At 39.0% G+C, this 22,949-nt stretch overlaps 2 protein-coding genes and 2 long non-coding RNA genes across 8 annotated transcripts in view; 2 read left to right on the top strand and 2 right to left on the bottom strand.

Moving 5' to 3' along the window:
* Positions 1 to 9,098, bottom strand: part of LOC149319450 (uncharacterized) — a 36,710-nt gene extending 27,612 nt beyond the window's left edge. For both annotated transcript variants that reach the window (XR_016280190.1, XR_016280191.1), the window contains exon 1: positions 8,812 to 9,098. This is a non-coding gene — a long non-coding RNA (uncharacterized LOC149319450). The remainder of the gene's footprint in view (positions 1 to 8,811) is intronic.
* Positions 9,099 to 9,547: 449 nt separating this feature from the next.
* Positions 9,548 to 22,170, top strand: LOC149319448 (uncharacterized). Its single transcript, XR_016280192.1, has 3 exons — positions 9,548 to 9,916; positions 17,674 to 17,777; positions 21,972 to 22,170. It is a non-coding gene; the product is annotated as an uncharacterized LOC149319448 (long non-coding RNA).
* KLHL34 (kelch like family member 34) lies at positions 9,909 to 12,630 on the top strand. The gene has a single exon (XM_089511737.1). The coding sequence runs from the start codon at positions 10,168 to 10,170 to the stop codon at positions 11,962 to 11,964; it is 1,797 nt and encodes a 598-aa protein (XP_089367863.1). The 5' UTR covers positions 9,909 to 10,167; the 3' UTR covers positions 11,965 to 12,630.
* The window catches only part of LOC149319447 (connector enhancer of kinase suppressor of ras 2), a 197,707-nt gene continuing 189,992 nt past the window's right edge, over positions 15,235 to 22,949 (bottom strand). For all 4 annotated transcript variants that reach the window (XM_089511732.1, XM_089511734.1, XM_089511733.1 and 1 more), the window contains 2 exons: positions 18,896 to 19,092; positions 15,235 to 17,867 (listed from right to left, as the gene is read on the bottom strand). In XM_089511732.1, the coding sequence (XP_089367858.1) occupies positions 17,652 to 17,867; positions 18,896 to 19,092 (413 nt within the window). In that variant the 3' untranslated portion in view covers positions 15,235 to 17,651. The remainder of the gene's footprint in view (positions 17,868 to 18,895; positions 19,093 to 22,949) is intronic.

Raw genomic sequence — 22,949 nt, 5'->3', positions numbered from 1 at the left:
ATTCAACATATTGTTTCCCTTTATTTCTTTGCACAATGACTTGTGGGCACAGTTTTCTCCCAGGAATACAAACGTTTCAGTATTTCCCACCTGCCAGCAGACCATAAATTCCTCATAGAGCTGAGCTTTTATGCAGTACTGATATATCCCAAGAGCCATTCGCGCAAGACTTTTGTGACACAATGTGGAGTTGCTGCTGTTGTCTGTGGATTAAATGGGGTCAGCTAGGAGGAATCATGGGTAGAACTCACCTGAAATAAACCTGTCAGCCCAGACACAGACATCAGACTTAATGCATATCAGACATGCATTAGGTAAGGTTTAGGAGCTTGCTGTGCTATCTGACAGAGAGCTGAGTTGGTTAAGCTGTTGTCTGTGTCACATTGACATGGATTGCACACAGGGTGGAAGTGCTCATGTGCCTTAGCTCTAAACATATTGTAAAGATTACAGAAGTGTTAATTGCCATTTATTTCACTGCTTAGGACTGTAGCCTTAGTAATAAGAGACTGTAATCACTGCAAGGAATTAACTGGTAGATTTTTTAAAAAGTGCTATATATATTTTTAATCCTATTTATTTAGTCAGGCGGGATACAAACCGCCATATAGTACGTATTGTATACGTACTAGGGTTAGGAAGGGGCGGTGCTTCCGCACCCCCCTAACCCTAGTACGTATACAATACGTACAAGATGGCGGCGCCCCTTCCACATGGGCGCCGCCATCTTTACGTACTGGACGCATAGCGTCCAGACGTGTTGCGGCGCTAATGATGTCATGAATGCGCCCTTGGCGCTTCGCGACGTCATCAGTGCGCCGCGGAAAGAAGCTCCGAAATGGAGCTTCTTTTTTGCTCCACGTGGTTTGGCTGCTGCAGCTCCCGCGCGGAGCAAATGGCGCCGGCGGGGGAACGCCGCAAAGCGGCGGTTTGTATCCCGCCTCAGTTATTATTTACTTTATTTTTATGCCACCTTTCTCCCAGACTGGTACCTAAGGTGGCTTCCAAAGCAACAAATTAAACATGTTTACAAAAAAGTTTTAAAGACAGTTTAAAATCACCACATTAAAACACTATAAAACAGTTTAAATCATGCAATGTTAAAAACAAAACATACATCTAAATGAGACCCTACTCTCCTTAACCATTAACCATTAAAAGCATGCTTAAATATAAATGTTTTTGCTTGATGGTCAAGGGGAAGTAAAGAGGGGGCCAGTGTAGCCTCTTGTGGAAGGGTGTTCCAGAGGGTGAGAGTGGCCACCAAGAAGGTTCTCTCTTCTGTCCTCACCAAGTGAGTCTGTGATACTGGTGGGACTGAGAGAAATCCTTCTCTTGATGATCTTAAAGCTCCAGCAAGTTCATATGGGGAGGCACAGTGCACCACCCTGGCCATTTCCCTATTTTCTTGGGGTGGAACATTTTAATTGGCACCCCTGCAGAGGTGCTGAGTCCCAATGGGTCTAAACCCTGGTGAGCAGTCTATGACAACAGAACTATAGTCAGTTTCTGCACACCCAGATCACCATCCTCCTTCCCAGAGCAGAAAATGAGGTCCAGAATGTGTCCTGCAGCATGTGTGCCCCAGATATTATTTGGGATAGCCTCATGGTTGACATGGCAGACATGAAGTTGTGAGCTGCTCCTAAAAGAGCATTCTCCTCATGGATGTGGAAGTCCCCCAGTACAACAAGGCAAGCAAACTCCAACCCCAATGCCAAGACCAACTCAGACAGCTCAGGAAGAGCGACAGTTGAGCAGTGGGGTGGCTGGTACACCAACAGAATCCCTCTTCTGTTCCAGCCACCCACCTTCAGAAACACACATTCAAATCCAGCACACTGGGCAGCAGGTGAGGGAGATAGACTCCCAACAGACTACTGCAGCTCCACCTCCCATCCCCCAGGCCTTGCCTGCTGCTGTAAAGAGAACCTAGGTGGAAAAAGCTGGGAGAGATTACCCTTCCACCCCCAGCTTCATCCTCTCTGTGATACAAACCAGTTTGGGATGCTCATCCAGGATCAAGTCCTGGATCAGGGATCTTTTACTATTCACTGAACTGGCATTGAGCAACAGCATTTTCAGTCCAGGGGGGCTGCTGCCAAGACTATCCAGACTATTTGAAATGGCTAGCAGATTTTCTTTGTAGCATGATAATAAAGTTGATTCCATATCTCCTCTTGTCCATTACTGTTGCAATGGCTGCTCCCTGAGTGGTTTCTCCTCCCATGCCTTCCTTGAAGCACATTTGATTTATTTAAAAGATTCCAAAATATTCAGCCAGTAATTGCCAGGCACCTGGGCTTGGATTCTGCAGAGAGCAGTCCAGAGCAGAGCAAGTAGCAGTCCCTCAGGTGAGGTTATAGCAACAAGCAAGCATGCAAGCAAGCCAAGAGACAGACAGACAGACAGACAGTCAGTCAGTCAGTCAGGCAGGCAGGCAGGCAGGCAGGCAGGCAGACTGACCTCCTTTTTGGAGTGTTGGGGGTGATGGTAATGTCTTCTTTCTTCTCCCTCACATGTGCTGGCTCCTCAGTCCCACAAGGCAACTGCAGTGCCCAGTATAAAGCAGCCTACATTTCAAATTCTGAGAATCTCCCCATGAGAACTGCACCAGCCATAACATTCTTATTCTCTACAAAACACTCAAAATCAAACTCCCCTGTAACGTCATAGTAATTTCATCTTCTTGAATTTTCCTGCATTTCCAGTTGTTGTTATTGCTAATGAAAATAAAAAAGCAGACTATGTTTCTGATTTTTTAAAAAGAAACATGCTCCTGAAAAGGAACTCATATCTGTATACTTCCCCTGTCCCATATTAAAGTATTTCCTCCCTCTAATTTTAAAGGAGAGTGTTTAGCTGTAACCAAAATAGGACTTCATCCCAGTGGAAGCTTCAGATAGTTGTGAGAATGCTCAAATCCTTTATTCACCGATGGCTCCTGAATCATATGCATGCATCCATATGCATATTGCCAGTTACAAGAGTGGGATGCCAGTGATGTGTGCACTTTCCATGCAGTCCTCGCATGGCCTACCTGTGGAATGGATTCAAACAGTTCCAGAGCCATATACAGCTCCTAAGAGCAAGCACTATTTTTAGCAGCAACTCTTTCATGGCACAGGTATTTGAATGTGGACAAAATGAATCAAGACATAAGATAAACATGTTGAATCCTGCCTAAATACTCTAAAGGCACCAGATCCCATCTGATCAAGGGCATTATTAGGAGGCAGTGGTGGGTGTGGGTTGCACCAGGTGACACCCTAAGAGGGGGTGACACTACTGCTCCCCAACATCTGCCTTTTGGCAGAAATGGGCTGTGGTGTTCACCTGTGTCCCTTTAAAATGCTCAAGAGATGGTGTGAGCAGGGCAAAGCTCAGTGGGAGGAGAAAGGAGAGGCTGCAGGGTTTTGTTTAAAAAATAAATGTTTTAAATTGTTTAAATAATTTTAAAACATTTTTAAAATGTCACATCTTACCAAATTTACACTTTAAATACATGGTACTATGTACAAGCAAATACATTTAGGCTGTGCATAATTTAAAGGTATAATTTTAATTTTGCTAGTTTATGTCACAACTATTGTCATTACATTCAGTGATATATGGGAATTATTATTTATCAGTGACACTAGTACAAAAAAGTGTTACTAAATATTCTGTATGGTGTGTTATAGGAGGAGGTCAGTGGGGCAGGACCATGAGTTACCTTGTTGGATGATGCCAACCATAGTGATGCCGCTGCATCTGATTTTGGAAGCTGAGCAGAGTCAGTATTAAGATGGGGGACTGCCAACAAATACCAGGTGCTATTTCAGAGGAAGAAACTGACAAAACCAGCTCTGGGTATTCCCTGCCTAAGAAAACCCTATGGAATTCATGAGGTCAGCAGAAGTCAACAGGTAACTTGAAGGCACATGCTCACTCTCAAGTCATCAACACTGTCAACATGCTACCTTTCCTGTTATAACAATGGCACCCAAATCAGCTCACAGGTGATCTATGTCATACAGAAGGACATCTGATGAGAACATTGATGAGAATGACAAGGACGTAGTGTATCTAATCGATAAATATAGAATGAAACTATCCTACGCCTAGCCTCTAACCCTGTACTATGAATGACAGCCAATCTCTCCAAGGCAGAGAGACCCTTTACATAGTCTGCTATCTGATCCTTTTGCTTAGAGATGGCAGGGATCATGAAGCCTTTGACTTTCTGCATCCAATCTGTGTGCTCTGCCACTAAGACTTCTCCTACTGAGCCTGAATGCACAACAGCCCAGTTCACCCTTACCTTTTTGTCATTTTATTTCCTTTCATGTGACGCACACAGTGCATCAAGACTTACAGATCTGTGTGGTCCCAGCCCATTGAAGAAAAGTGTGTAAGACGTTAAGAAAGTTCTGTCTCTGAGGTTAAATATACAATTGCTTATTCTGGCATGCAGATCACCAACTGATGCTGCAGTAGACATGTCTGAACCAATCCTAAGGAAAAGAGAAAGAACAAAACCATGCAAGTAGACCAGAAAAATGGAAATACATGGTACTGTGAATGGATTATGCCACTTCAGAGTCAGAATAGAGAAGGAGTAGCATGTTTGAATCAGGTTTGCCAGATTAAAAACTGGAGTGGACACCTGTAACTTTAATGGTTGTGAAATAAAGGCAATTTCAGCAGGTGTTGCTTGTTACCAAGTTGCCTGACAAGCAACACCATATTTTCCATAGTTAAAAGAACAACAGCTCCATATAAAACTGCTGGAAAGAAAGCTAGGCTAGAATACTGTTCTAGAAAGATAGGCTGGAATATGTTACAAACCCAGGATAGTTTTTGTAAAAAAGAAAGCTAGCCTAGAATAGGCCTGAACTGGTCTTGTTATGCTGATTTCTTATGCATACACAGACTATAGCTGTGTAAACAGTTTCCAGCCTTTGTGGACAGAATAATGGGGCAGGAAATCACTATCAGTTTCTCAAAGATGTGGTTCACCATTAGCAAGACTTACAGCCCAGCTTTGCTTCCCATTCCTTTAAAGGTTTTTTGTTTCTTCCAGCACCAGCAAAAGTGGCAGTGACATAAACTGCACTGGCAGCTTGACCATCATTTGCATACTTTACAGGGACAAGGATGTTCTCTCCAACATTTTACTTATGAAAAGTGGGACATCAGAGTTTGGTCAAAAGGATGTGGCCTAAGTTATTAAAGAAGAAATAATAAAACTACTATTCTAAGCACAGGAAAGCCTGAAAAAACCAAAAACAAATGAGTCTACTGGGAACAGTAGTATTCTTCCCAGTCCTCTCCTCTTTCTCCTGCTGAACTGATGGAGTTCAAATAGTTTTTGCACTTTGAATTCAGTTTACAGCAGTTGAAGTAACATGAAGGCAAAGGAGAAAAGCAGGTGGAAAAGACAGAAACTGAGACATTTTAAAAGCAGATGAAAAAGTGGGACAGCAGAGGATTAACAGACTGTCCCTGCCAAATTAGGACAGTTGGAGGGTGGCAGCCACAGCAGCAGTAACAATAATGACAATAATAATATGTGGAGAAATTTGAATAAATTTTTGTAAAACCTTCTACTTCCACAGGAATGAAAAAATAAATAATGGCGCGTTACAGACGGGCCCATGAGGTGCCGTCATTATGCGAGAGGGGCGGCGCTTCCTGACGCACCTTGCCCCTCGCACATAATGACGTCAAAATGGTGGCGGCTGTTCCACACGGCTGCCGCCATTTTGACGTAGCGGACACTCTGCGTCCGCATGTCGCGCCCCGGAAGTGATGCCGTGAGTGCGGGACTAGTGCCTCACGGTGTCTCTTCCGGGGCCCAGGAAGGAGCGCGTTCCTGGACACTGCAACCGGCGGCAGACCGCAGCTTCTCAGCGGTCTGTAACGGGCCAATGTTTCTTATAAAAGGGCCTTCACATCAGTTTTGGCCCAGTGCCAGTTGCCATTTTTCAGGATTCAGAACCTCATCCAGGTTTTCCTAAACACTACATTTCACTAAAATAGAAAAAGGGGGAATGGCATTTCCAAATCTGAAATGGTATTTTGAGTCATGTGTTTTCAATTGGTTAGTTGATTGGTTTAAATTAGAGAATCAAAACTATTAGTGTTGGAAGGCTATGAATTAAGATATGGGATACACGCATTCCTTTTTTTATGGAAAATTGAAATTGGACAGAAACTTCAATAATAATTTACTTCAAATCTGGAATAAAAATAAATGGAAATGGTGTAGCAGGGTACCACTTTGGGCATCTCCTGCGAAGGCCTTGATCAGAAGAGAGGAATATAAAAGTAATAATTGGATTAGATACTCTGATATTTTAAAGAAGACACAAGATAAATATATAATGATGACACAAGAGGAATTAATAGGAAAAGGAATAAACTGTAATTGGTTTTCATATAGGCAATTGGCAGAAAGATTCAAAATGGATAATAAATCAATTGGGATAGGTCCCGGAAACCAAGAATTTGAAAATATAATTAAAAGGGGGGAAGACAAAATAATTTCAAAATTTTATAATTTGATTCTAAAATGAGAAATGGAAGAAGAAACGGTCAAAGACTATATGATCAGGTGGGCTAAAGATCTTAACCAAACAACTGAATTAAAACAATGGGGAAAAATTGGAGAATTAGAATTAAATATACAAGCAGTGTAGAGATGAGAGAGAATTTATACAAGTCGATTTATAGGTGGTATCTTACCCCATATAGAATTTCTAAAATGTTCAAAAATGTTAATGGCAATTGTTGGAAATGTGGGGAAAAACTGTGAACATACATGCATATTTGGTGGAACTGTAAGGTAGCAAATAAATTCTGGAGATCATTCCATAAGGAAATGAGAAAGATGTTTCATATAAAGGAGTGTGTGAACCCAAAGATGTATTTATTAAATATTATTGAAGATGAAGACTTGGAGAGAGAAGGAGGGAAAGTTATATTTTTTGCAATAGTTGCAGCTAGAATGGTTTATGCGAAGTGTTGGAAAAAGAAAGAGCCTCCTCAAATAGAAGACTGGAAACTTAAAATGTATGATATATTTGTGATGGAAAAATTGTCTTGTTCTATGAAAAAACAGTCTCTACAAAGGTTCTATAAGGATTGGGATCTGTGGGTGGAATATATAAATATAGAAGGAGTTAAGAATCAATGGATAGCTTTAACAAATTAGATGATAGGAAGAGAGGAATTAAAAAGTAGATAAGAAGAGAGTGACTAGATGAAATATAAGGATATTAATTATGTAAGATCACCAGGGAATTTGTTATATTAATTTCTTAACTGTGAGACCTGATATTTTTTTTTAAGTGCGATGATAGATCAGATAGAGAAGAAGGATGATATACAGACATATCAAAATATATTCAGCACAATGAATAAAAGGGTTAAGGGATGACACTTTCTGGATAATTGTGAAAGATTTTTATAAGAGATAGTAATAAGTTAAAAACAATTAACTCGCTCATAGCCACAGCTAGGAAGTAGAATTTTATTTTATTATTTTTTGGTTTTTTTCTTTTGTTTTTTTTTTCTATGTGTTGTTTGTTGATAACTGTAGATGTGTTTTTTGTGTGTGTGTTCTTCTGATTTTATACAATAAAGTTTTTTTCAAAACACTACATTTCACCATTGTCACTGAAGACTGTCATCTCAGCCTGATTCTTGGCAGTAGTAGGGCTACTGAATCATTCTTAAGTAGTGAGTCAACACTTTTTTCAGTAGGTCTATTCTAGCTGGGACTGTCATCAGGATCCTGACCTTTCGTTACACTCCAAGACCTGTAGCAGGTATGAAGGAGAACAATACTATAATCAGCTCTGAGAAAGAGCTGGAGCTAGTGTTCTCCCCAAATTTGATTTCAGTTTTCTTCCTCTATAAAAGAGGCCTCCATATTTTATTTTGTTTTGGGTTCCATTTTCAGAAACCTTTAAAATTTATATTGGTGATTTTTAAAAACCATAATGTAACATTGCAAGATCGGTGAGGATGATGCCATGTGTGTTTTCTCTAGGATACATCTCTTCAACATTCTGAAGCATTCCTGTTTGCCTGCATTTCCTGATCTGAAAAAAGGACAGAATGAAGAGTTACCTAATGATGTCTCCACCTGGGCTTTGATTGAAATTTGGGAAGCTGGGGGACTACTAACTGCTTGAAAGATGACTGAACAAAGGCAGGAAGAATATTCACAAATATTCCTCAACTACCTGATAAGTAAGATAATCATTAGAATCATGATCTCACCCATGGTAATTTATCTGAAATTTACTATTCCCCAAGCACTTCTTTTTTACAACTTTTCTATAGCTATTTCTATAACTATTATGTTTTGTTCTTTTGAATGAGAATGAAAAAGTATGCAGAAGACATTTTTTTGGCATGGCACTCATTCAAATTAGGGGGTTCTTTCTAAGTATTTAAAAATGACACTGTCCATCAGCAACTGCACACTATCACTGTTCTATCATTTCCTTCTGCTCTAAAAGACAAAATGCCATAGCTATGTATCTGGATTTCTTTAGCAGCATGCTGCCAATGCCAATACAATAAAGTAGCAGGAAACACACCAGATCAAAAAAGAGGTATATACTTCATGTCATATGGCAAATATTTCATTTGTTTGAAAAAAACAACAATCCAGAGGCACATATGCTTGAAACCTAGGAAATATGAATATCCATGTATGATCAGTGGAGTCACTTAATAAATTACTCGGTTGAAGCACATGACATAATAACCTATAGCAGCCTTTTATCAGTTCTGCAAACAAAAGATGAAACTTACCAGTGGGGATGAACAGGACTCTCTCTCTCTTCAAATGTCTTTGTTGTGCTTGTGTGTAATGCCTCAGGATTGTTTCAGCCTTCTTATCTGTGCACCTGCATTTTGGGCTGAGAATGAAAGCTGTGAAATTGAATCTCTCTCAAATAGATTCCAAGGTACTTAAAAAAAGGAAGCCAGCTTCAGCTGCCTGGCTGCTTTTAGCCTTTCAGAGGAACTGGAAGTTCAAGGATCCAGGTGATAATAACCAATAATCTCTGTACACTTCCATTTAATTTGGCAACATTTGTTCGACCATTTCAAATTCACACAGTCACGGACTGTGCAAAGAAGTTCAAGCTTGCCAGTTACTGTCTTGGAGTTCAAGTTATGCCAAGATCCCACAATAAACAGATCTCACTTTCTATGACATAACTTCAGTTCTATTTTTTGCCAGCCTACTGAAGAAATGTGTTACCCACATGATTTCCATATGGGTCACTCAATGTCAGATATTTTGGCTGGCAGTCCTTGTAAAATTACTTCTTTCCCCGCTTCGTTCCATTGCTCCCCCGCCCCTCTCAATTCAGCCTTTGGACAGCTATGACAAGGGAGCTAGTGTTTGCCTTCTATTCTGGTCTCAGTGCCTTATGGTGATATCATATGAACTAAAGGGGTCCAAAATGCATGCCAGGTTAAAGCACTGACTAATCCTCATATTTTGCTTGTCTTTCTGCTCCCAGGCTAAAAGGTCTACATGTTCACGAAGTCCTCCCACTCTAATCTGGAGGTGCTGATTTGATTTTCAGCTGAGACTTCCTACAAGGAGCAATCACCATACGCGGCTTGTTGGCCCTGGGGGAATAAGAGCTAAACTTATCTAGGAGTGAAATACAGAGCTTGGGCAAAAGCTGCAGCAAAGTTCAGTCCTCTTTCTCTCTTCCTGATGCATGGTTAGTCACAGAAGACCTATTTAATCTTCTTAAAGAGAAAGAAGAGCCACAAGAGATATCTGAGCTGGCAAAACATCACTTACTGTCATTTATCTCTCCACTCTGTCACCTGATGCTGTGCAAGCAAGCCATACCATCTCCTGTGGACCATCTATATCCTTAAGCAGGACATGGAGGTGAGAGAAATGAATGCTTGAAGGTTGTTACTAGAATCAGCTTTATGAATGAATGCATGAGACAATGTACTAGAAGGACGCTTAATTGGAGAGGGATGTCAATATATTAAGTGGATTCTTTGTCACCAGTTCAAGGAGCTGCTGCGTGTTCTTCAAAGACCTCCTTGCACAGTTGACTTAATGCACAGTTGCAGCTTCTTCGCTTCACTTTTTGTGCTTCAAAAGGGCTTCAGAGTATTTGGCTCTATACCATGAGTTATTTCCTATCTTACTGCAAAGGACATTGTAGCGCTGTGCTCTCTCGGTACCAAACCCTCCGAGCTGAAGGATTGTTGTGTGATATTTTATTGAAGGTGAAAGAAAATGAATTCCCTGCCCACAAGTCTCTGTTGGCCTGTTCCAGTGATTACTTCAGGGCCATGTTCAAGAGCTATACCAAAGAATCCAAGGCTGCCATCATTCATCTGCAAGTCATCTCAGCGACTGGTTTACAGCATGTTCTGGATTTTATTTATACCTCTTGGTTGCCTTTGTCATTTGCCAGTTTGGAAGATACCTTGGAAGCTGCCACTTACCTGCAAGTGACTGAGGCAATTGGCTTGTGCAGCCAATTCCTAGCTAATAATCTGACTCTGGAAAACTGCTGTTTTAGTGCCAATGTTGCTGCAAAATTCTATCTTCCAGATGCTTTATCTGCAGCAGAAAAATATCTAATTTTTAATCTCTGGAAACTCCTGGATTTAGATTTGGCAGGACTGCTGGAACTGAATTTTCACTCTCTGAAGGGAATAGTAGAATCTCCTGATGTACCCATGGTAAAAGAGTCCCATTTGCTAGATCTGTTACTAAAGTGGCTGAAGTATGATAAATTGAGGTTAACACACACAACTAGCCTTTTGGAACACATAAGATATGGTCTCATTCCAGTTGAAGATCTGAGAAAAACCTACACTCAATCAGAAGTGCCTCTAACAGCCCCCATTAAATGCTTAATTATAAAAGCAATAAACTATCATTCACTCATCTTTAGACAACCTATTCTGCAAGATAAGTACAGCACTCTGAGAAATCAGAAGACAAGGATTATCCTGCTTGGAGGCATGATTGTGGATGAAGGGCCTTTCAATGATGTGGTAGCTTTTGATGTTTACAACCACAAATGGCGAATTTTAACACAAGTGCCAGACAAATTACAAAATCATTGTGTGTGTACAGTTGGAAACTTTCTTTATGTATTAGGCGGGGAAACAGAACATTCACAGAGAGATCTTCAAATTCCTGCTTTGACTGTTACAAACAAAGTTCATCGATATGATCCCAGATTTAACAAATGGATACAAATTACTGACATGCTGGAAAAAAGATGTCTCTTTTCTTGTTGTGTCCTAGAAAACAAAATCATTGCAATTGGTGGGCAAGGTGAGAATGGATCACTGCATTCTTCCGTTGAAGTTTACAACATTAGCCGAGACACCTGGACAAAAGTTAAAGATTTGCCAGGCAAAATTCATGGCCATGCTGGCACTGTTTGCAAGAACATTGTTTATATATCAGGAGGCAAATACATGGATCAAAGTAATACAAGTAAGGATTTGTATGCTCTGAGTACCCTAGAAGGACAATGGAGAAAGCAAGCCCCAATGAGTATTGCTCGATTTGGGCATCAGATGGCCACAATCCGAGAGTCGATTTTTACCTTTTTAGGACTTTATGAACCATTCTCTGAAATTGAAAAATATGACCCTGACCAGAATCAGTGGACTCGCTTAAGGCCACTGGTTTATGACCGATTTAGTTATGGTTTAGCAGTAGTGGAGGAAACTGCCCTTCTCATTGGAGGGAAGAAATGGCAAGATTCCCAGGAGATTCCAACCCAAGATGTGGTGGGCTATGATATAGACAATGACTGCTGGGAAGAAATCTGCAAAGCCTCCTTGCCTTGGTATGGATTGCAGTGTGCAGTGCTACAGCTTTCTGAACTGAATGACATTCAGGACATTCAACAACAAAAGAGACCGAGTGTGGGGTTACCACTCAGTGAAACATGATCCATATAGATAATTCAGAAGGGCATAAAATCATCAGGATTTATAAAAAATAAAGAAAGGCAATTGCTCTTGCCTTTTAAGTAGTGCTGAAGTTTCAAACTGGAAATGGCATTTTCAAAGTGAAGAATGAAACTGTTCTTTCCAAAAAGCTCAGTTTCCTCCTCCCCAATTCTTATTGGTGAAATTTATGGAGTAGGTGTATCTCACAGTAGCAAAGAATAATAGCAGTGCTTGAAAATAAATTAAAAAGATAAAGTTATCAAGAAGATTAATTGTTATGAGGATGAATGCTACTTGTACCAATTTGTGTTTTAAATTATAGTTATTCAAGAAAGACCATCCTGTATATTAGATTATACTAGTGGGAAAATGCTGGTTTCTTAAACATTCCCACCATGCTATAGCACGCTAGTAAAGATTGACTACTGCATGTATTGCATATATTATATATTACACAAATTTCTTTTGAGAGATTGTGATAATCTTCTTTTGACTATAAAAAGGCATGGGGAGCCTCTTTCCACATTTTTGCTTAGTCAGATATTTATAAATTGTGTCATTTTAAACTACACTGATTAACAGACTTTTAAGTATTTAATTTCTGAGGGGGAGGAGTTGTATAAATTATATATTATGATTTTAAAACTCATTTTACAGGATATCCCATTTAATCTGAAATGTATACAGCATAGATGTATAGAAGCAGTATATTTAGCATTAAAGAAGAAAGAACAACAAGGAATACAACAGGACCTTTTCAAGATAGACAATCTTACAAGATAAGGTTGGATTTTTATCCTTGGCAGTCATAACACTGTCTTCAACAAGATGTGCAGGCAGAATAACAGTTACATAGCAACAGGTTGTCATGCAAACAGCCTGACAGCCCAGTCCTGAGACTATGTTGGCATGGTCTCACTCTGTCTCAGCATTGCATAGCCAGCTGCGTAAAGGAGAGTACGTTCATTCCAAAGTCTCTGCCGATGCTCAGTGTTACAAGCTGCTTGATCTTACAAGATGCAGCCACCTGTTCCAAGCACAGGTCCTGTGTCCACTGAGGCACCTTATTCTTCTCCTACATGGAGAGTTCTTCAGTATTAGAAGAAATACAAAATTCATGTGTACATTTTTTTAAAAAAGGAAATTACATTTTTTTCTATTCAATGAGTGTCTAATCTTGGATTTTATCTGTTGCCAATATGCTTTTTTGATTTTGATTTGTGTTGTTGTTGATGATGTAAGATACTGTGGATGATCGTATTTTATTCTATGGTGTAAGCCAACCTAAAGGCTTTGTAGGACTGTGTGACAGGCAAACTGACAAAAAAAGCACACTGTCAAGCATGTATTTATATTAGCTTGTGTACGTACATTGGAAGCTGTAGGTTGTCACGTGTTTCCAGGACATCTACACACTGTGGGAAGCCTTGAGTAATCTCAGCTTCTCATCATATTTAACTGAACTAACATATACAGGAATATTGGAATATTGTAGCATCTATAACTTAATCCCACCCCACAACACAGAAGGTCTTTCTGTATACTTTAAGCATCTGAAGCAATGGGAACTGTGTAATGCCTAGTGCTTAGCCCAAATCTGAACCCTTCATCAAGTATGCCTACATTTCACTACAGAAATTCCTTTCTATAGTTTACTGATTTCCCAATTATACTGGAAATTATGTAATAATGTTCAAATAGATTAAAGCATTTTGGCACTACTGTACATATACGTATAGCAGGATGCTGGTGGAATTGTTAAGCAAACCTTTCTTGTACAGGTGTCATTTTATTTTGACAATCAGGCTCTCATGTCTTGAAATTAACTACTGTGTTTGTATTATATATTCCTAAAATGTAGAGAGAGAGAGAGAGAGAGAGAGAGAATGAAGTGAAGGAAGAAACTAAATCCCAACATTTGGAATAAATAGGATAATTCATTTCAGGGTCAAGCATTTTTATGTGAGAAATATACAAAGTATCACAAATTATAACAAACGGGCCATGCAATCAATAAATCGTTTATACAAACAGAATCTTGTAGATGATATAAACATTTTCACTGGTCCTGAAATTCCATACAAATCTGAATGCATGGTTTGTTATTCAGGTTCAACAGAATACAGATTTACATAAAATTAGCTGTAAAAAGGCCACTCTCCTGTACAATTGTGCAAAGTTTGCAAGACATCTGCAATCGAAAAATACAGTTAAAAAGAAATGGACAATCCTTTGATCCTTAGTTTACTCCCAAGAGCTGAACACATAATGCTCTTTAAAAGTTTAAAAGTACATTCACTGAGCTGAACAGGCTATAGCTGGAAGCCAGATGAGAGAAAGAGTACAACTTCTCAGACAGATTCATTTAAAAAGACTTATTTTTGCCCAGGTATTGATCAGCTCATATCTCAGCTCCTCACATGTGCAGAAAAGCATTAAGAAGCGGCATGGCAATCTTTTTTTTTTTTTTTTTTTTGGTCATCCAGAATCATGACAAAAATCAAGGTGATGATAAAGAGCAAAAACATACAGTTTAGACTTTGCCTCTTGTATCCCTAGTCAGGCACAGACAGGTTTCATCATAAATGCTTCAATTTCAGCTGCATTTTCAATTATTGGGAGATTGGCAATATCAACTAGGGTGTCTCAGGACCAATTCTGTGGCATACAATGGTCTGTGAAAATGCAGCCGACTTCTTGCCATGTGAGAAGCAACTGGCAGAAAGATAATAAAAAGTCTTCTGCAAGCATCCAGGGTTTATCATCTGGAGTTTTTCCAAAGAAAAGCAACATGAAATTGCTATTAAGATGCAAAAGCTAGTGCAAGTGAGGGCTAATTGTGCAACTGATTGCCTTGTCACACTGATCAGTTATGCCAAGGAAACTTCATACATCCTTTTCTCTTTTATATCATGTACTATTGCTGATGGGACAGAGCTTGGAAAAGTAACTTTTTTGAACTGGAGTTCCCAGAAATCCACAGCAATGGCTATGCTGGTTGTGCAATTCTGGAAGTTGTAGTCCAAAAGAGAAGCATAGGTCAAAGCAGTAATGCCATGTTGGCTAGGGGATTCTGGGAGCTACAGTCCAAAAGACTCTTTGAAGATGAACTAGATATGCAGCTTGTTCATGCCATGGAACATTACCCAGAGGTCAAGGGAGAAAAGCCCTGTTTTAATCCATCTCTCCTACTGTTTTAACTCCTCTCCCCCACTGGGTGCATATTAGATGATGTATACCAGTTTTGAACAAGGCAGTGTATTACTTCTCCTAACATGATGCTCTCCAGATGTGTTGGGCATCAACCCCAGGCCAACGGTAAAGAATTATGAGAGTTGTAGTCTAAAGCATCTATGGGGCAGCAGGTAGAGAAACATGTCTGCGTTCTATGTATTTAGTTTCATAACTGCTGAAAAAAGCAGAGGCCAAAATATTTTTCTACAGAACAGGGCAATATCCAATTGAATGCCAGTGCTAACATAGCATCATGGAATCATATCATTCAGCATTCATTGAACCCCAGCCTCTCACACTGCAGTGCAATCCATGAGCTATTGGACACAATAAGATCCTATTCAAGTGTGCCTGGGGTTTTAAGTCACTCTAATAGATATGCATACACACATATTCTAATGGTTTACCATTTCAACTCTCCACTTCAGCTACAGTTTAAAACCAAAAATGAGGTAAAGTGAACAACTTTCTGGTCAATGATATCTCATTATCCCTTTGAAACTAGCTAAGTCTGCAACGTTTTCAACTCCAGGAGTTTCTGAACAAAGGATAAAGTTTTACAACAAGGGGAGGAGGAAGAGGAATGTTACAGATGAATTTTTATCATGCCGTCATCCTGTATAATTCACCAACATTTATGGGGACCTTTAGATATCACTATCTGTCACTCGTAACTCTCCCTCATTTTCCCATGGCTTCTTTTGTCTGCTCATATCATGAAAAAGGGCGGGGGGGGGGGGGGCACATTGGCTGCACAGTGCCTTTTGATAGCTAGTGTGAGGATCCCTTCATTTGGAAAAGCTCAGAAACAGACAGCCAAGTAATGGTGAGAGGTGGGACTACACACTCACACCAAACCACACCTTTAAATAATAGTATCACTATGCTATGTCAGTTCACACTCAAAATGCCTATGCTGCAACTGCTTTAAAATCTAAAATAATAACTGCAAATCTACACTTAAAATAAAATAAAAAGATGAAATGACTGTAGGAATAAATGGGGATGTAAGCAATCTGAGAGAAAAATGACCTTCTTGAAAGTAATTTTTCAAGAACTAATACATAAATGAATGGTGTCAATAATAGAGAAAAATGCTACTGTTGAAGATTTGCTGGCTACGGTCTAGCTATTTCGGTGCTAATCAACTTTCCATGGCATACAATTGGGGATATGACTTTGGATATGTGAAAGTCCCACTTACACTTTGTAGTGTTCACCATCTCATGTGCAATTTAAACTATTTGAAGGGACTTCTGGGAATGTCTTTTTAAAAATACAGCAAGAATATTTGGTTTGTGTGTGAATCTGATGCTTTTTAAAATTAATCTGTTGAATTCATACACTTTATTGATAATGCCCACCCTCAAAAACAAACAACTTCTCAGACAAACAAAAACAAACAAGAAAAAAAAAGGGGGGTGATTTCTAGTAAGGGGGGAATTGTGTCCCTTTATTATGTTTTCACCTTACTTCTTACCAGAATTTTCAGTGTTTTTCTAAGTTCAAAGCATGAATTACCTTGAGCTGACAAATTCCAAACAGTTAAAATGTTGACTTAAAAGAAAAGGTGCCTTAACAATACAAAAATGCCTTAACAATACAATACAAAAAAATCTGTATGTAAATATGAAGAGACCAACAAAGGGTTAATAAGATAGTTCTGTTGTACATGTTTAAAAATCTGTGTTGAAAGTGAAACAAACACAGCCCTTGTCCTCGATTCTGTGCTATAGATTGTCTACTAATCCATCAAAAGACTGTAAAAATGAAGCTTTAACCATTTCATATCTTATTGTGAAAGTCCCTTTTCTCTTATTCCCTGACTCTTTTCTTTAAAATGCTGTCCATATCACAGCACTACACTTTTTCTGTAATTTATGAAAATATCTAAAATATTCCACCAAATATAAAAGTTTAATTGTCACACTGGCCAAAACAAAAGCTGCACTTTGAAAATGTAACTCTTAACAACAATTATATACTACTAAATAGGAAACAGATTGACTTTCAGTAGTAAAACGGTGCTCTTATGCCAACTTTCCCTTGATAAATCAAGGCAATACTCCAAAATATCTATTCAGAAAGTTTTCTTTTAAAAAATGATAAATACAATGGTTACGATCCAAAGAAGCCAGATATATGTTTCTCTTCAGTTTCAAAAGCATCTTGGCTCTTCAACAATAAAAGTTCTGTGCATGATTCTTTCTGATGACTGCACAGTCCTTTGGATCACAGCCAGTGTTTGTAAACATAAACAAAATGAACATCAGCAGCATAAAAAGTATATAAGTTTCTTCACACAATGACATGGAAATTGTACTGAATTCATATCAGAAACATTAAAATAGATCTCCTGTAGGTTTTTTATAAAAGCTACTCTGTGTACTTAAGTAAAGATCTGGAAAGCTGAATAGAGTTAAAATGAAAACCTGACATGTTTTTCTTTCTTTTTATACGTGCGTTTCAATGTAGGAATGAGTATGTGCTAGAGAGTCTAGAAGTGCATCAACTTCATCGGAGTCATTTACAGGGTCCTCCGAGGGATTGTTCTGTGAATTATCCAGGAAGAGATCAAGGTACATTTGTTTCCAGTCTTGAAAGTCTTTAGATGTCAAGTCTGGATTATCCAGAACTTTATCTATGATGGCTACTTCTTCTTCTCTGGCCTGAAAGACAAGAAAAAATCAAATTAGAAATGAGCAAGAATGGATCTACTGTGTCTTTAGCGTTTCATTTTAATAGCAAATAACCATTCTTCCTCATTGAAAGCATTTTTAAAAGACACAAGCTAACACTTTCCTGGCAAGAAAACTGGAAAGTTCTTAGCTGTTTTTGTTTTTTTAAAGGTAAGCAAACAAAAACCCATCTTTGGTACTTTGACAAACATTGATTCTAAATTAGTGACAACCAACTTAAAGCTGGAGGAATGCATATTTTTTGGGACCATACTAGTAAAAGTATGTGCCCATGCATGCACCAGTAAAAGGGTGAGCAGAATTCAAGAAGAAAGGAAAGAAAGTTTGAGAAGAGGGCACTGTAGGGGAAAATGAGAGAAAAGGTCAATTAACAAAACACAAAGAGAACTGGTGGGATCAAATATACACACACATACACCCAACTAAGAATTTGAAGAGATTGCAGGGAATAGTTGTATTAGTCTGTCACATCTAAAACACTAAATAGTCTTGTGACATTTTAATGGGTAGCACGTTTTCTTTGGTACTGGCTTTTGTGAATTCTAACCCTCTATATCAGATGCACTGGAATTCCCCCTGACATTTGGGAAACCCATGGCTGTCACAATATTTAACATGTACAGGCAGAAAGCAGAATACTTAAGGCTAAGCACTTGGGTTTCATAATGGAAATGGTCAGAAATTTTAGAAAGCAAGCCAAATCCTCGTGTGTTCTAAACTATAAAAACGTCATGTCAATATCTGAATATCCACAGCATGGCCATCATTCAGAAACTGCATGAACCAAAAGCAGGTGAACTGTTTGTGGATGAAGACACCTGAAAACTGGAACTGAAAATGGTGTAAAACAAAAACCTAACTATCTGGCATTGTGGATGGTTTATGTCCATAGCATTTTCCAGTGCCTGAGTGACTATATCTCTAATACATGCAATACATTCTTTGAATTCTGTGAACCATATGATTTTGTGAGATTTGGTTCCTCCTCCTTAACTCACCTTTAAAGTGCTTTGCAGAATTCGCAGCTGGTGCAATTTTTCATTGATCACTGGATCATTGCATCGCTTGATAAAAAACTTCTTGTACTCCATCTTGGTAGATATTTGCAGATCTCCCAAGGGTGTCAAACTAGCTAATTCCAAAGACCGGTACAAATCTTGTAAAGAATCTGCAGGCTTTTCTTCTAGAGTTTCAGCTGCAAGACACGGAGGAAATGAGCTACACAGATTTCAAGAAACAGTATAAAGCAGCGTTTTCAAATTTTGTCATTGTAACCTGGAGTGAAGATAAATATTAACAATTCAAATGCGACAAAAATTAATACACTAAACCATGAGTGTATCTACACTGTAGAAATAATGCAGTTTGACACCACTTTCACAGTTATGGCATCATCGTACAGAATCCTTTGATTTTGTGAGGCATCAGCAGTCTTTGGCAGAGAAGGCTAAGGACCTTGAAAAACTCCAAATCTTAGGATTACATAGCATGGAGCTACAGCACTTAAAGTGCTGTCAAACTGCATTATTTTTATAGTGTTGATGCCCTCATATGCCTATAGAAAAATATATAAAAGAGCAACTTCCAGGTGTATGTGAGGGGCTGCATTGCATCTGCTATTGGGGGCTGCACTGTTCCTCTCCCAAATTAGTGATTATTATTTTAAACTTTAAAGGCACCAAAGTCATGTGAAAACAAGGGTCATACTCTTTGATATGTGTGTTGTTTGCAAGACTAGTGCTTATGTGTGTGAACAGTGCTTGTAAACAAGACACAAGGAGAATCCACACCTTGTTTTAAAGGGAAATTAGCATTTTTAAAGGTAAAACACCCTTTTTTCCTGTTTACTTTGAGGTAGGGATAGAGGACTCTTGGAGGGCTTTGGAAAGGTCCCCAAATGGACAGGAGTACATACAGCCTGCAGATTTTGTGCTGTCCACCCCTAGTGTTGTTCGTTCTTTGGGTGGGATAGTTATTGTGAATATTGTGGAAATTGTTGGTCTGCTGCATGTTTCTAGCAAAAGGCAACTCACAAGACAGTCACAATCAGTACCCCATCTTGTAAATTAATTTGTCACATTATGAACAAATACAATCTTCCAGAGTCAAATTATTGGCTCCAATTCTTCTAAAAATATCAAAGAGAAAAGCAGATTATTCTTCTTTCTTATAGTCTCAGAAATGAATTATTAATCTACAGCTCATATAGTGCTACACTTTGTGGAGACAATGGAGCTCTCTCATGTTCTGACCCTATAAACACTGATTTGAACAAAGTGGGATTTTTGATTGTAAGCTGCTCAGAACTGTGATGTGTACTTTTAAGAGTATGCCCATTGCTCTGTTTCATTTATTGTGGGGAATCGCTGGTCCTCTAGATTTAGTCAGAATACAGTTTTTGACATTCCTAGCCTTGATGGGAATTAGAGTCCAGTAACTTCTACAGGGTCACAAGTTCCTTGCCCATCTTATCTGCCAACAGTGTAGGATTTTTCTTTTTTCTTTTTCCCCCAGGATTTTTCTTTTTTAAAAATGCCAGTATGACTATATGTTATACAACTCACTCAAACTGAAAGCATGACAGAAGGGAAACTGCCAGTATGTTATTATCCTTGGTGAGACAATAAAGAAGAAGTACAGTATGTGAGGAGCCAACATGGTCTAGTGGTTCGAGCACTAAACTACAACTCTGGAAAACAATATTTGATTCCCTGCTCAGCCATGGAAACCCATTGGGTAATCTCGGGTGAGTCAAACACTCTCAGCCCCAAAAAACTCTTTGATAAATTTGCCTTAAGGTCACAATAAGTCAGAAATGACTTGAAGGCACATAACAACAACACATTATGTGAGCACAAATAGCCTGTTTAAACTGCAAGCTGGAGAATGCTTACTTGGCTTTTTTCTTGAGTGCTATTTGCCGGCTCAAAAAGAGGCAACAATATGCTGCTCCTCTTTGAGCCGGCAAAAGAGTGCCCTTTCAGCTGCTGCCACAGCTTTACAACACTCCTGCAGCATGTGGTGTATAAACGCTGTGCTGCTGGAGCATCACAATGCTGCCCGCCATCTGGTTGGGCAGGCGGCGTGATGCCAGCTTGGGAACAGCATCGAGACATGCATCATCTAAACTCCATGCCCCCACACAGCCGCTTACTGCTGGTCTGTTTGGGACCTCAATCAATGAGTTTTACTTCTAAGTAAATGTGCACTGGATTGCACTGTATGACTCAAATCCTAGTCTCTTCGGATCATCAAGAGACAAGGACCACCTAGACACACATTATTTGAACAGGAAGCTCTGTGTATATGTTCCCTCCTGACTACAGGATTTTGTAGCGTACACTGAAACTAATGGGTAAATCCAGAACTGCTGGACCTCATCAGTGCTCACATGGTATTCCAGGTAGTATATATTTCCTATATGCTTCAATAAAAATATACTAGATCAAAAATTGATTCTTTCCAGTGTCAACAAACTGACTAGTAAAGAAAGATGAATAAACAATAGACTAGTCAAACACATCTCTTTCTGGTCTTGATATGAATGTATTTGTCATGAAATTCCTTTAAAATTATCAACACGGTAGATAAACATGCCTACTGTGTTAATTATTAATGGCACTTCACTATCTCTCATCATATATATCTTTTTAATGTTGTAAGTTGCCTTGTTGTGCACAGGGGAGGCATAAAATAATATTTATTTATTTATTTATTTATTTATTTATTTATTTATTACTAATATTGGGAATACATTTATAATTTTGGAGTGGAGTGGTTCCTTCAAAAGATGGGCTAAAAAAGTGATGAGAAACTTAATGCAATTTGCTTTCCCATTTTGGTTTGAGAACTGTTTTAGCAGAATAGCTAAGAGTGTGAGCTGGGAGGTTCCTGGGTCAAATCTAAGCTCAACCAAAAACTTGTGTGCTGCCACTAGCTCCTTGGTCTTGGCTCTTCAGCTGTAGCATGGAGAAAATGTTACCGGTCTTTCCTGCAGAGCATGTTGAAATAATTATTAAGACAATGTATGCAACCCTATGATATTACCATACTTATCCTTATTATCTATGCCAGATCTTCATCCAAAGCCCAGTCACTGTGACAAAAGTCTGCAATTGCCATTGCTTGACTACAATTTCAAGAAAAGAAAATTTACTTCAAACTCCAGGCTTGGCCAGTCTTTCTCATCCACAGAGAAATTTGTTGAGTGTGAACTAGGCTGACCATATTCCCTCAAGACAAAAATGGTACATTGGGATAGCAAAAATAGCATAAGGTAATGTAATATTCCATATTATTAAAAAAGGAAGATGATAACAAAGTCTTATTACATAAACCTATTGAACTTAGAACTAATCTTCAGTGATAGAACTCATACAAAAACTAATACTCTCACTACATTGGTTTCTCTCCCCCTGATGGTTTTCTTGGCATGTTTTCTCAGCATGACTACAGGACTTTTTACATTTCTAGTTCTTTCCTTCCCCCTGCCTCACCTTATTTTTCAACCTCTTCATTTCATTCCTCTGATTTCTTTACTCCATTCTACATCTGTTCTATCCCTATATTCTTGGCAATGTTTAGCAGCAACAGCAGCAGCAATATAACATACGTGGTTTTCACACCCCCTAGCAAGTCAGTGATCCAATGAGGAAATGTCCAATGTAGACTGGCATAGTACATGGCTGTATTAGGCTGATGCCAGCTTACTTTCACTACTCCAAGGATTCTGAATCCAGGAAGAGGAGGAACAGAGCAAAACAGATGTAGTGATTTATATTTTTCCTTACTACACATTTACAGGTTTAGAACAGATCTTAGCCCCCCTGCCAGCACTTGATGTTGGTGATAAGATCTTTTTTGTGCTCCTGGGTAATGTGGCAAAACTCACATCATATGAAAGGAGCCTTACAATGCCAGCTCCATCATTCTTAGAAAGTGACACTACCCTGGTTAGTAGTTGCAGTACGGGAGCTCACCACTAAAAGTAGGGCTCATTATGTTACTCTGGAAATACAGAAAGAAAATTCTAATGCACTGACTCCCATGTCA

The sequence above is a fragment of the Sceloporus occidentalis genome, unplaced genomic scaffold, assembly GCF_023333645.1.
Source record: "Sceloporus occidentalis isolate IW3139 unplaced genomic scaffold, rSceOcc1.0.p SCAF_2, whole genome shotgun sequence".
Classification (NCBI taxonomy): Eukaryota; Metazoa; Chordata; class Lepidosauria; order Squamata; family Phrynosomatidae; genus Sceloporus; species Sceloporus occidentalis.
The sequence above is the reverse complement of the archived record's forward strand: the minus strand, read 5'-3'. Positions and strand labels throughout refer to the sequence as shown.

Coding starts and splice junctions, on each gene's coding strand:
- KLHL34 (XM_089511737.1), top strand. CDS start 10,168: ATGAGTTATTTCCTATCTTACTGCAAAGGACATTGTAGCGCTGTGCTC.